This window comes from Terrapene carolina, unplaced genomic scaffold, assembly GCF_002925995.2.
Source record: "Terrapene carolina triunguis isolate 2854851 unplaced genomic scaffold, T_m_triunguis-2.0 Scaffold310, whole genome shotgun sequence".
In the NCBI taxonomy this organism is placed as follows: Eukaryota; Metazoa; Chordata; order Testudines; family Emydidae; genus Terrapene; species Terrapene triunguis.
In genome coordinates this window covers 400290-413824 of record NW_020664661.1, presented here as the reverse complement: position 1 = coordinate 413824, position 13535 = coordinate 400290, and the positions used below count along the sequence as shown (strand labels likewise).

Genomic DNA, 13535 nt, shown 5'->3' with positions numbered 1-13535 from the left:
GGGAAAGCAAAAAAACCACAAAAACCTGCAGCGCAGTCAGAGCACGGGTGCAGGGGGAAGGGCCAACCGAGGGGGGGGGGAGCGGGCGGGCGGGAGAGAGAGAGAAGGGGGCGGCCAGGGCTACAGCGGGGCGCTACCATGCAGCCCCTCACGCCGCGCCACGCCGCCTGCCAGGAGGGCTCCGCTCCGGTCGGCGGGGAGGGAAGGACGAGGCATGCCTTGCCGGGCTTGCTGCAGGGCGCTCCCGTCCTCCGCGCCTCTTGGAACAAAAAAAGGCGGCGGTGCCGCCCTAGGATTGGGCCGAATGCCGCCTCGTTCAATCTGCCACCCCAAGCACCAGCTTGCTCGGCTGGTGCCTGGAGCCGGCCCTGGGCATGCGCAAGGCAGACACGCTAAGGCTCCATCTCAGGCCAAAGCAGTTGAGAAGTAACTGAAGGCAGCTCACCCACGCATCCCTATATAGTCTTGGTGTGCGGCATCAGGATACAGAGGATGCATGTGTAGGCCAAACAAACACTGCTAACAGAAAAATCTCCAGTCAAGGGCTCAAGAGGCACATGTATACCTGCAGTGGAGCACCCAAAGGGACACTACTCGAAGCACCAGCTAAAGTTGATAAACAGAAATTGTGGGATTTGGATAGCATTTAAGATTCCTAATATTCATTAACGACTTGTCACAAGACCATTCTTAGAATGGCTTCTTTTAAGTAACTGATTTAAATACTCTTCCTCCCCCCCCCCCCCATAGGACTTAGTTAAGATTAGAGAGACAAGGTGAGTGAGGTAATATCTTTTATTGAACCAACTTCAGTTGGCGAGAAAGACAAGCTTTCAAGATACACAAAGCTCTTCCTGAGGTCTGGGAAAGGTACTCAGATGTCCCAGCTAAATACAAGGTCGAACAGATAGTTTAGCATAAGTAGTTAGCACTAGTTATTGAAGTTGGTTCAATAAAAGCTATTACCTCACCCACACTGTCTGTCTAATATCCTGGGACTGACATAGCTACAACAGCACTGCATATAACAATTAATTAAGATTGGAAAAAGTGAGTATTTATAAACTATTTAGCTTATCCATAATAAACCAGGCAGGACTTACCTACCCTTTGCCATGTATAAACTTTTTCAGTTATTTATGACACACGGAAAGGACTGAGTATTGATTTTGGGACTAATGAACCTTGGCTGTAGTTTACCTACATAAAAGTGTCCCATCCAAGTGCAGACCCATTCTCTAAAGTGTAATCTCTATTAAAAGCTGTCCACAGAGTCATAGAGAAGCAACGGTAACTGAAGTAACCATTGCATGTTGTTTGCGTTTTGTTTATATTTTCCTTTCTTTAATAAGGAAATAGTCATAGTTAATAACTGCGACTGTTTTGCTTGTCTTCAATCCTGGTGTCCCCTAAGATAGTGATTTTCAACCTTTTTTCATTTGCAGCCCCCTTTGGAAATTTCAAATGGAGGTGCAGACCCCCTTGGAAATCTATTGTTGAGTTGAATTCTGTTCAGTCAGTTTTCAGTCTAAGTCTTTCGCAGACCTCAAACTTAGTCCGTGGATCCCTGGGTTGAGAACCACTGTCCAGAGGCATAAAAAGGACCATGTGTGACTAAAACCGTGGGAATGATATCCCTGAGTTGGTATTAAGAGACATAATTATTAAGATTTGGCCTACTATTTCTTGTTTTTCTAGACTATACATTTTAGTAATTTGGGGCCTGGTCTACACTAGGCTTTTATGTCGAATTTAGCGCCGTTATATCGAATTAACCCTGCACCCGTCCACACCAGGAAGCCATTTAGTTCGACATAGAGCTCTCTTTAAATCGATTTCTGTAATCCTCCCCAACGAGAGGAGTAGCGCTAAATTCGAAATGGCCATATCGAATTAGGCTAGGTGTGGATGGAAATCGACGCTAATAGCTCCGGGAGCTATCCCACAGTGCACCACTCTGTTGACGCTCTGGACAGCAGTCCGAGCTCGGATGCTCTGACCAGCCACACCCCGGGAAAATTTGAATTCCTTTTCCTGTCTGGGCAGTTTGAAGCGCAGTTTCTGTTTGGACACCGTGGCGAGCTCAGCAGCAGTGGCAGCAGTGGCAACGATGCAGAGCTCTCCAGCAGAGATGGCCGTGCAATCCAATAGAAAGAGGGCCCCAGCATGGACGGATCGGGAAGTCTTGGATCTCATCGCTGTGTGGGGAGATGAGTCCGTGCTTTCCGAGCTGCGCTCCAAAAGACGGAATGCAAAGACCTATGAGAAGATCTCTAAAGCCATGGCAGAGAGAGGCTACAGCCGGGATGCAACGCAGTGCCGCGTGAAAATCAAGGAGCTGAGACAAGGCTACCAGAAGACCAAAGAGGCAAACGGACGCTCTGGATCCCAGCCCCACACATCCCGTTTCTACGAGGCACTGCATTCCATCCTAGGTGCGGCCGCCACCACTACCCCACCCCTGACCGTGGACTCTGAGGATGGGATATTGTCCGCGGCCGGTTCCTCCGACATGTTAGCGGACGGGGAAGATGAAGAAGGAGATGAGGAGGACGAGGCAGTCGACAGCGCTGGCACCGCTGATTTCCCCGACAGCCAGGAGCTCTTCATCACCCTGACAGAGATCCCCTACCAACCGTCCCCCGCCGTTACCCCAGACACAGATTCAGGGGAAGGATCAAGCAGTAAGTGTTTTAAATATCTAAACATTTATTTACAACATAACTGGCATATTTAAAATATTAACAGTAGCTAAAGTGCTTTAAAACATGTAAACATTTATTTGCAACAAAACAGGAAGATTGAAAATATTAACAGTGGGTAAAGTGCTTCAAAACATGTAAACAGGAAAGTCAAACAAAAGGGGAATCAGTGCAAAGTGTATCATGATTAGTCTGTCTTTGGGCGCCTCAATATATAGTCCGAACCATTTTCAAAAAATTGCACAATGTCCGCTTCATGATTATAGTGCCCAAAACCCTGCAGTCATTTGTCCCTCCAAGGGCACCTAAGCCAAGAACTGGTCAATGTAACCGGGGATAGAGGCGACATCCTCCGGGGAGAACTCCTCATACACCTCCTGCAGGTGTTTTTCCAGCCTCATCAGCAGGTTCCTGGGCAGGGAGAGCTTATTAGGCCCCCCGTGGTAGGACACGTTTCCCTGCCACAACGCCAGCAGGTACTCCGGGATCATGGCCTTGCAGAGCAGTGCAGCAAATGGCCCCGGTTTCTGCAGGCTGTCCCGGAGCATCTTCTCCTTCTGGCTCTCCGAGACCTTCAGGAGGGTGATGTCTGGCATGACTCCCTGCTGTGAATTAGGTAGGGGAAAGTTAGTATTGGGACTGCTTGCCCGTCCCTTTACAGAACTGCAACCGCCGGTTTACAGCCACGCGGTTTACAGCCGCGAGGGGGTGGGACAGGGCCAGAGTTCATGCTTGCAGGATTGCTGCCAGCAGAGACTCGCATTGCTTTCTATGTGAAAGGAGGCCAGTGCCACTCTTAAAGTTTTAAGCGGCCACAAGTCTACGGCTTACCATGTTTGCCAGCTAGACAAAGTCCGGTGTCCAGCCCTGCTCCTCAGCTCGCCACAGCAAGACCACAGGCACGGTAGGCGAGGGCCGAAAATTCGACCTTGTCCTCAGTGCGCGTGTGATAGGTGCTCTGCATGGTCTTGTTCACAGAGAAAGACTATGTTCTCTGTTCACAGATACATTGCTCTGTCTCAGGAATTCACTCCCTTTTTCCAATTCCCACAGCCACATCTGCCCAGAGGCTAGCGCACATTAGGAGGAGGAAGAAGAGGACATGGGAAGACATGTTTGCTGAACTAATGGGATGCTCCCGAGCACAGGCAGCCCAGCAGACACAGTGGAGGGAGAACTTGTCCCAAATGCACCGGGCAAACATTGAACGGGAGGAGAGGTGGCGACAGGAGGACAGGCAGGCTACTCAAACGCTGCTTGGACTAATGAGGGAGCAAACGGACACGCTCCGCAGCCTTGTGGATGTTCTGCAGGACCGGAGGCAGGAGGAGAGAGCCCCGCTGCAGTCTCTCTGTAACTGCCCTGCCCCGCCACCAAGTCCCATACCCCCCTCACCCAAAGTCCAAACACGGAGGGGTGGAAGGGGCCGTGAAAAATTTCACTCCACCCCTGCGGACTGCTCTACCACTAGAAGGCTCTCATTCCCCAAAATTTGAAAAGTCCTTTCCTACCCGCCTCACACAAGACCCCGTCCAAGTTTCACGCCCCCGTTCCATGTGCGGTTGTTAATAAAGAATACGTTTCTGTTCATTTCTGTTTCCATCCTCTTCTTTTGGAGGGGAGTCTGTCTGAAGGGGGGGGAAGGGGCTTGGTCATTGGACAGGACAGTCACCTTTAGCAGGGGGCAGGTGCAGCAGCAGGGCACATATACAGTGCAGTGACTAGTTATCCTGGTCAGTCTGGGAGGTGGTTTTCATGTTCTGTGTGGTGGGGGGTGGTGGTGTTGCTCTGTGACTTGGTGGCGGGGGAGGGCAGTTACAGATCTTATGCAGCGGTCCTTACCCTGGATCACAGAGCCGCGCAGCAGGGGATCTGTAACCCTCCTCCCCCTGCAAGACAGTCACATAGCCGACACATACACGCAGTCCCGGCCAGGAGGGCTGGCAGGCTCCGTTGAAACAACCAGTCCACCACCGCGGAGCCTGTCATTCCTGGAGTTTAGAAGCATCATTTGCATCACAACACTAAACCCGCCCCCCGCCACAGTCTGCGTCCCAGGTTTAAAACATTCCCGCGAAAACAGTAATAAAGACAATGGTGTCCATTAACAAAACAGAACAGATTTTATTTTTTGGGAAGGGGGTGAAGGGGGTATGTGATTGGAGAGGATAGTCGACGGCAACTGGGTAAAGAAACGGGGGCAAGTTCTGCTTCTGTGTCCACAAACTTAAAAGTCACTGGGTACCCTGCTCAGCCTTGAAACTGGCTTTCAAAGCCTCCCGGATGCACAGCGCGTCCCGCTGGGCTCTTCTAATCGCCCGGATGTCTGGCTGGGCGTAATCAGCAGCCAGGCTATTTGCCTCAACCTCCCACCCCGCCATAAAGGTCTCCCCCTTGCTCTCACACAGATTGTGGAGCACACAGCAAGCTGCAATAACGATGGGGATATTGGTTTCGCTGAGATCACAGCGAGTGAGTAAGCTTCTCCATCTCCCCTTGAGACGGCCAAAAGCACACTCCACCACCATTCTGCACTTGCTCAGCCGGTAGTTCTTTTTCAGTGTCCAGGGCGCCAGTATAGGGCTTCATGAGCCAGGGCATTAGCGGGTAGGCTGGGTCCCCGAGGATCACTGTAGGCATCTCCACATCCCCAACAGTTATCTTGTGGTCCGGGAAGTAAATACCTTCCTGCAGCCGTCTAAACAGACCAGAGTTCCTGAACACGCGAGCGTCATGAACCTTGCCCGGCCATCCGACGTAGATGTTTGTAAACCGTCCCCGATGGTCCACCAGTGCTTGCAGCACCATTGAAAAGTACCCCTTTCTATTGATGTACTGGCTGGCCTGGTGGCCCGGTCCCAGGATAGGGATGTGAGTCCCATCTATAGCCCCACCGCAGTTTGGGAATCCCATCGCGGCGAAGCCATCTATGATGGCCTGCGCGTTTCCCAGGGTCACTACCTTTGACAGCAGTACCTTGACGATTGCCTTGGCTACTTGCAGGACAACAACCCCCACGGTAGATTTGCCCACGCCAAAGTGGTTCGCGACTGACCGGTAGCTGTCCGGCGTTGCAAGCTTCCAGAGTGCTATGGCCACTCGCTTCTGGACAGTCAGGGCTGCTCGCATGCGGGTGTCCTTGCGCTTCAGGGCAGGGGACAGCAAGTCACAAAGTTCGAGGAAAGTCCCCTTCCGCATGCGAAAGTTTCGCAGCCACTGGGATTCATCCCAGACCTGAAGCACTATGCGGTCCCACCAGTCCGTGCTTGTTTCCCGGGCCCAGAATCGCCGTTCAACAAAATCCACATGCCCCATTGCCACCGTGATGTCCTGGGCGCTGGGGGTCGTGGTTTCTGACAGCTCTGTGCTACTCTCCGACTTCAGGCCCTCACGGCGGTGCCGTAGCCTCCTCGCCTGATTTCTCTGCATCTGCCTCAGGGAAAGGTGTATGATAAGCTGCGAGGCGTTGAGAACGGCCACAACTGCAGCGATGGTCGCAGCGGGATCCATGATCGCAGTGCTGTGGCGTCCGCGCTGTCACTGATCTAAAAGTGCGCGAACTGATTTCCCGCCGGCGCTTTCAGGGAGGGAGGGAGGGCGGTAGTGACTGACGGATGCCGACAGTTACCCAAAAGCACCCTCGCCACATTTTTTTACCCAGAAGGCATTGGGGGCTCGACCCAGAATTCCAATGGGCAGCGGGGACTGCGGGAACTGTGGGATAGCTGCCCACAGTGCACTGCTTCCAATGTCGACGCTTTCCCTGGTAGTGTGGACTGACAAAGTCGAATTACTGTCCTTAGTGTGGACACACACGTTCGACTTTCTAATATCGATTGCACATATTCGATTTAACTAAAATCGAACTACTCTCGTAGTGTAGACATACCCTGGGGGATTATATAACTTGGCACTCAATAACTGAAGACACTGCTTTCTACCCCACAACATGTCAATCACAAGGAACAAACTACACAGAATCCAAATGTTCTTCCAAATAATTGTAACTTGTCCCACAATGACGAAGTTCACAATTACAGCTGCAGGAAATAACATACTGAGAGCTTTTTGGAAACTCTGGTACTACTACTCAATGACAATGCCACAACAACTAGAGTGACAGGACAGCACAAGACTGCAATGTCATGCAGTGATCATCCTTGAATGACATATCAGCTGCTTCACAGGAAACGAACACCTGACTTTACACCAGCAAAGGCAACAAAACAGCTTTCTAAAACAAAGCCTCAGACTAAAATCCATTTTTTTAGACAAAGAGGAAGAATGGTCTTGTGGTTAAGGAACTGCCTTAAGGACTCTAGGTTCAATTCCCACGTCTGTCTCACTTCCTATGTGACCTTGGGTAAGTCGCTTTCTCTCTCTGCCTCAATTCTTCATCTACAAAATGGGGGTAATACTACTTCCTTTCTTCCACCCTTTGTCTATTTAGACTGTAACCTCCTTGGGGCAGAGACTGTCTCTTACTTCGTATATGTACAGCACCCAGCACAAGGGAGCCACAAATTCTGTTGAAGACTCAAAAGCATTACAGCAAGACAAATAAGTAACAGAAGATCAAAATAAGTTGGCAGCATCCCTATAAATTATAGAACATAAGCACAAAGTGACTAGAAAATAATCACTCAGACTTAAGAGCTCCTCAGAATAGAGACCTTGACTTATATTAGGAAAGCACTTAGCACACTGTGATCACTACTGGAAATAAAGCATATCCACTGAGAGGACAAGCATGAGAACGGTGCCCCCAGACTGCCCAGCTAGCTCCTAGCTAAAGGCATAGGGCCAAAGAGCAGCCACTACATGAAGGACAACCTACAGGCAGGCTGGGGGTTGGAAAAAAGATTTCAGCTTTTATATACAGAAGCCCAAAATCTCATCTCCTAGCACATTCTTCTCAACACTGCACTTTCCAAAGAGATGGTTACTCACACAAAGATGTTGTCTTTTGGCATGATGTGACTTAACCCTTCATCCATTTGGAAAATTTTGTGGAATCGGTGATTATAAACATCTGTCACCACCATCTAAAAGAGTGAAGTTAGAGACAGTTAGACAAACTAAAATAATTCACAATTCTAGAAACAGTTCCTCATTTTTCTCTCTCAGACATTTTTAATGTACACATCACCAAAGTGTTGATGGAGGCTCTATAGTGACACCTTATGGTTGATCCGACATACTATTAACTGAATCTAATCAGACCAATGAGGCAGAGAACAACAATTGGGCCTGATTTTTCAGAGGCATTGAGTACCTGCAGCTCCCAGTGGCTTCACGTCAAGCACAGTGGCCACTCTCCTGTGAAGATATCATTATACATCCCAGTGCATCAAGGCCCAACAGGCTGGGATGTAAGACAGAGATAACCGAACACTTAATAACTACAAAGGAACTGAACTAATCCTCTGAACTGGCATGAGGTAACAAGTTATATACATGGGAATCCAGACAACTTCCCACGAACCACAGGTTTCAAGCCTGATGTTTTAATGGGCAATAAAATTATTCACTTCTTAAGAAAGATAAAGCACATCCCATTTCCTGTTGCTACTAAGGAGGTTTCTAAGGAATAGATACCCCCAAAGTAGTAATATCAGGGGCAAAAAGGATAAACTAAGAGAAGTTGCAATGGTAGTGGCAGTCATTTTTCTCTCTCTTCCCTCACACACACATCCCCTTTTTAAAACCATTATTACTGTCATTATTATAATGGAGGTATCAAAGTGAACAGGGCTTGCCTGTGTCATGGCTTTCTTTTTAGAATTCAGGCAAGCAAGGAGTTATGTATTAGTCCAATTAGTTAATGCTTAGTTACTATTTTGCTCCTCTTTGCTTATTGTTCATTTCAAAGTTTTTCCAATAATAAAATGCTTTAAAAAGAAAGAACACATTTATTAGCAAAATTATTGTGTGTGCTTGGTCTTACATTTTCTGCAGGGATCTTGGAGAGTTTGGAAAGAGCTTCACACAGGTCTGATACAGCCCCCATCATTGGCACAACTACCCGATACTGGAAACAGAGAGAACGTTAAACTTACATGAGGCAAAATAAATCCAAGCATGGAGCAGAACGTTAGCAAATGGGAGTTTGGCCATTCGTTAGTCCTGACATCTTAAAAGCAGAGAATTCTATGGCAAGTGGGGTTTCCAGTCACACTTGGCTGTCTTCAGTGTCTCAGGCTCAGATTTAAAGATTTGAAGCCCAGACAGCCACAGCACAGATAACAGAATTTCACCCAGCAATTCCTCTGTCTCGTCCAATAACTTGGGGTGGAACTTTTAGAAAGACATCCAATCTTGATTTCAAGTGATGGAACAATCCACCACACTGCCCCAAAAAGCTGTTCCAATGGTTAAATACCCTTACTGTTGAAAAATCTGTGCCTTATTTGCTCTCTGAATTGCTTCCATTTCCAGCCACTGGATATTGCAATTAACATTGCAAAAGGTACCATCCTAGAGAAACTCTCCCAGAAGGTTTTGACTTTATGCATCTAAAGCAGGGGTGGGCAAATTTTTTGGCCCAGGGGCCATATCTGGGAATAGAAATTGTATGGCGGGCCATGAATTCTCACCAAATTGGGGTTGGGGTGAGGGCTCTGGTTTGGGGTGGGGCCAGAAATGAGAAGTTCAGGTGCGGGAGGGGGCTCTGGGCTGGGGGAATGAGGGTGTGTGTGAGGGCACAGGCTGGGAATGCGGGCTCTAGGGTGGGGCTGAGGATGAGGCGTTTGGGGTAATAGGAGGGTGCTCTGGGCTGGGGCAGGGGGTTGGGGTGTGGGAAGGGGTGCAGGCTCCAGCTGGGGGTGCAGGCTCTGAGGTGGAGCTGGGGATGAGGTGTTTGGGGTGCAGGAGGGTGCTCCGGGCTTGGATCGAGGGGTTTGGAGGGTGGGAGGGGCATTAGGGCTAGGGCAGGGGGTTGGGGTGCAGGGGAAGGCTCAGGGGTGCAGGCTCCAGGCGGTGCTTACCTCAAGCGGCTCCTGGAAGCAGTTGCATGTTCCTTCTCCGGCTCCTATGTGGAGGCGCGGCCAGGCGGCTCTGCATGCTGTCCCATCCGCAGGCACCGCCCCTGCAGCTCCCATTGGAGCACCGGAGGGGGCCATTAGAGCGGGGCATTTGGAGTGCGTAGGAGCCGGAGGGGGACCATGCCGGGGCTTCCGGGAGCTGCATGGAGCGGCCCCCGACCCTGCTCCCTGGCAGGAGCACCAGAGGGGGGCCATGCCACGGCTTCCGGGAGCTGCACCCGACCCTGCTCCCCGGCTGGAGCGCCACAGCAGGGCAAGGCCCGCTCCACAGAGGGAGCTCGAGGGTCGGCTTAAAACAGCTGGTGGGCTGGATCCAGCCCACAGTTTGCCCACCCCGATCTAAAGCACACACCAGGAAAGGAGGAAGCCACGGTCAGGTTGGCTGGATTTCTACTATACCTCATGTAAATTGGAGTTAACCAATGTGTCTTCCTGCAAATCATTTCTCCAGAACTATCTAACTCCCATAAGGATATCACATAGGCACTGGCTAAAACTAGAGATTTCCTATGGCCACTGGGAATACTTTGCAGAGAGGAATAAATATTTTCCGGATATGAGAAGAAGAGACAAGTTGAGACTAACGCCAGGAGTCAAGCTCTCCCCTCACTTCCGCTCAAGGCCTTCCACTAGTCTCCATCCTCCTCATCCCAGGAATGGTAGGCTCTCCAAGCAAGCACTAACCCCTCGGGAGCCAATCAACACTACCAGAGCCTACCGGCATCAGGCACCTGCAGCCCACCACGGCCTTCCAGCACTGAGTGCCCCACTCCCATGCCACCACATGAATTGAGCTTTTCTGTACAAAAAAAATGTTATTCAGCTCATGCAATAGCTGTCTCCTGCCTGTGATTAGATGTTCGGCCGTGTGTGTGTGTGTGTGTGTTCTCCCCGTGTGCTGCCCCAGCTTTGCGCAGACAGCCATCACAGCAGACCTCAAGCGAACTGCCCAATGACCACAAGATCCTTAAGGTACAAAGGCACCAGGCCAGGTTTATTGTTGACAAAGCATGGTAACCTGGTAGAGACTACAAGGATAGTAAGACATGTATGCCCATGACAAGAATGCAGCTCAGTGAATGGCAGACTTTCCATTCCCCCCTCTGGACAAAGATACTCCCTCTGAGATACATCTTTATACCCTAATACAAACAAATTATGTACTACCTCTGACATAGTTACTGCCCCCCGATGTGGCTAGTTATCACCTTGTACATGTTGGTTCAATCAAATCATCTTTATTACATATTGTCATTCTGACCTTATCTTTTAGTAGGGGTCAGCGTGTTCCTGTTATCCTTATGGAATGTTTTTGTACCATCCTTAATATCGGGATGTTCTGGTACCACTTGATATCGGGATGATGTTTGCGTGAGTACTCTGTGCTTAGCACTTCTTAGGAATGTGTATTTCTGCAATATCAGCCCTGTTCTTGCCAGATTCTGTGAGCAGGTCCTGCCTCATAGCAAGCCTCTGATACACGGGCTTATGTCTCAGGCTCTCTTCCTACTACATTGCCCACTTCCTGATTCCTGCTCCAAGGGACAAGTCAACATGCACCATGCCAGTGACATATCAGAGGAAAGAGGTCACTTACCAGAAACTGTCATTCAAGAGTCTCCTCTGTGCAAGCAGACACACCTGAGGCCCCTCCCATCCAGCATCAACCTTCAGAACCCTCTTCAAAAGCATTGTTGTCAGGAAATGCATGCACACCCCCTTCTGGTACCAAATGTTCAGCACACGAGATTATGTAAGGGAGCACACCAGCCCCATCACCTTCATTCCTTCTCCTGAACTGCAGAGACCCATTTACATGGAGAACTCTGAAGTAAAAGGGAATACAGGAAGGTATTGTGAATGAGCAGAGGCAACGCTCAAAGAACAACAGTTACTGATGAGTTGCCTTTCTTCTCTGAGGGCCTCTGAACATTCCCATCTAGGGGAGCAGTGAGCGGTACTGCCCATATGGAAGGTGGGAGAGGAGTTTTAATGAATTAGAAACTGTAGCACCGCCTTCCCAAACTGAGCATTTAAACAGGATGCTACGTCGTACCTGGTGAATGACACTGAACATAGTTACAAGAGTGTTCACATACTGGTCCCCGTTAGCGTCTCTGAATCTGCAAATCCTGCTGAACACCTACTATTACAGTAAAACTAAAGAATACATCTAGGCCTACAGAGCAACACAGTCATCAGCGTAACCGACCAACTGTACCTAAAGGTTGACGCAGTCATCAGCATCATACAAAAGGGTCCTCATCAGGGCAGCACTGATAATAATATCAGCAAATGTCAAAGGGCTCTTGGGTGCCAAACAAGACCTTATAGCCAAAATGTGCCCTTACTCTCACTGCCAGATATTATGCCTCCAGGAGACACAGAGAGGGATTAACAGCCACTGCCCTGGATATTTGGGATGAACTTGACAACTGAAAGACCACACAAGCAATATGGCAGTGCCATTTTTGTCTAACTTAATCTTGTCATCAACAACACATCTATGACTGATAACAATGACATTGAAGTCCTGACTGTAAACACTGGTAGCATTTCCACCGTGTCTGTCTATAAACTGCAGTGCAAACAATTCAAGTTAACAAGCCCACAACCCTGAACGTGACAAAACGCAGGTGATCATTGGTCACAAGGTCAAATGGGGCTATCGCGTAACTGATGAAAATGGTGAACTAGCTGAATTGTGGCCAAATGCACACCACTTAATTCAGAATCCTAAGCTCTCCAGTTCTTCCAACAGCAGCTGATGGAAATGAGGCTACAACCCTGATCTGGCATTTATCAGCAACAACATAACTGGTTCAGGTCACAAACTTAGTTTGGGCCCAATTCCACACGTGCAGCGCCAGCCCATCGCCATCCAGAATGCAGCTGTAATGCCAAACTCAGTACAATGCTGGTGCTGCTTTAATTTTAAGAAAGTAAAATGGAAGAGCTTCTCCAATGACCTCGATGCCATTGTAAGAAATATTGAACGAATACCAGAAAATTATGACCAGTTTGTCAATGCATGGTCTCGAAGAAGCATAATCCACAAGACTGGAGAACAAACTATGTGCCAGGAACAACATCCAATTTATCAGATTAGTATGCAAAATGCAAGCAGAACTTTAAAGCAGACCCATTCACTGAAAGTACCATCACATTCGGCAAAAAAATGGTCTCTAGACTAAAGGAGGAAAAACAAAAGTCATAAAAGAATCTCACTGAGAGCGTGCACATGACCCAGAGCAGTAAAAAGCATGGATTAACCATCTGGAAACAACCACCCAAGGACAGCAGAGCAACACTACACATTTACTGCAGACAAGGTCACACAACAACTCCTAAAAAATGACTGGGCACCAAACGAACAGCCCAAGATACAGCTTAAGTGGCAAGAAGAACTAGGAAACGTATAATTTTGGGGCACAGTATGCAACGACCAAATTAACCTCCAGAATTAACACCCTCAAGAATGGCAAAGCCACTGGTCTAGATGACATTCGTATTCAACATATCAAACACTTTGGATCAGGAATAAAGAACTGGTTACTCAAGTTGTTTAGCACATGCTCAGCCACATACAAAGTACCCAAGATCTGACAAAGAACACATGTTGTGGCACTCCTGACAGGGCCGGCACCAGGCACCCAAGCACATGCTTGGGGCGGCACCTGGTAAGGGGTGGCGGGGGGAGCGCGGCGGGGCATTCCGCAGGGGGGGCGCTCCGGCGGCACGGCACTCGGCGGGGCGGGCGGGCGGCACTCTGGGGGGAGTTCCAGCGGCG

The 13535-nt window shown here is 49.2% G+C and overlaps 1 protein-coding gene across 1 annotated transcript in view; it reads right to left on the bottom strand.

Annotated features, from left to right (window-relative positions):
* The window catches only part of USP4 (ubiquitin specific peptidase 4), a 140160-nt gene that overhangs the window by 54508 nt on the left and 72117 nt on the right, over nucleotides 1-13535 (bottom strand). The window contains exons 12-13 of the mRNA XM_024211357.2: nucleotides 8650-8733; nucleotides 7653-7747 (exon numbers count right to left, since the gene is read on the bottom strand). Coding sequence (XP_024067125.1) covers nucleotides 7653-7747; nucleotides 8650-8733 — 179 coding nt within the window. The remainder of the gene's footprint in view (nucleotides 1-7652; nucleotides 7748-8649; nucleotides 8734-13535) is intronic.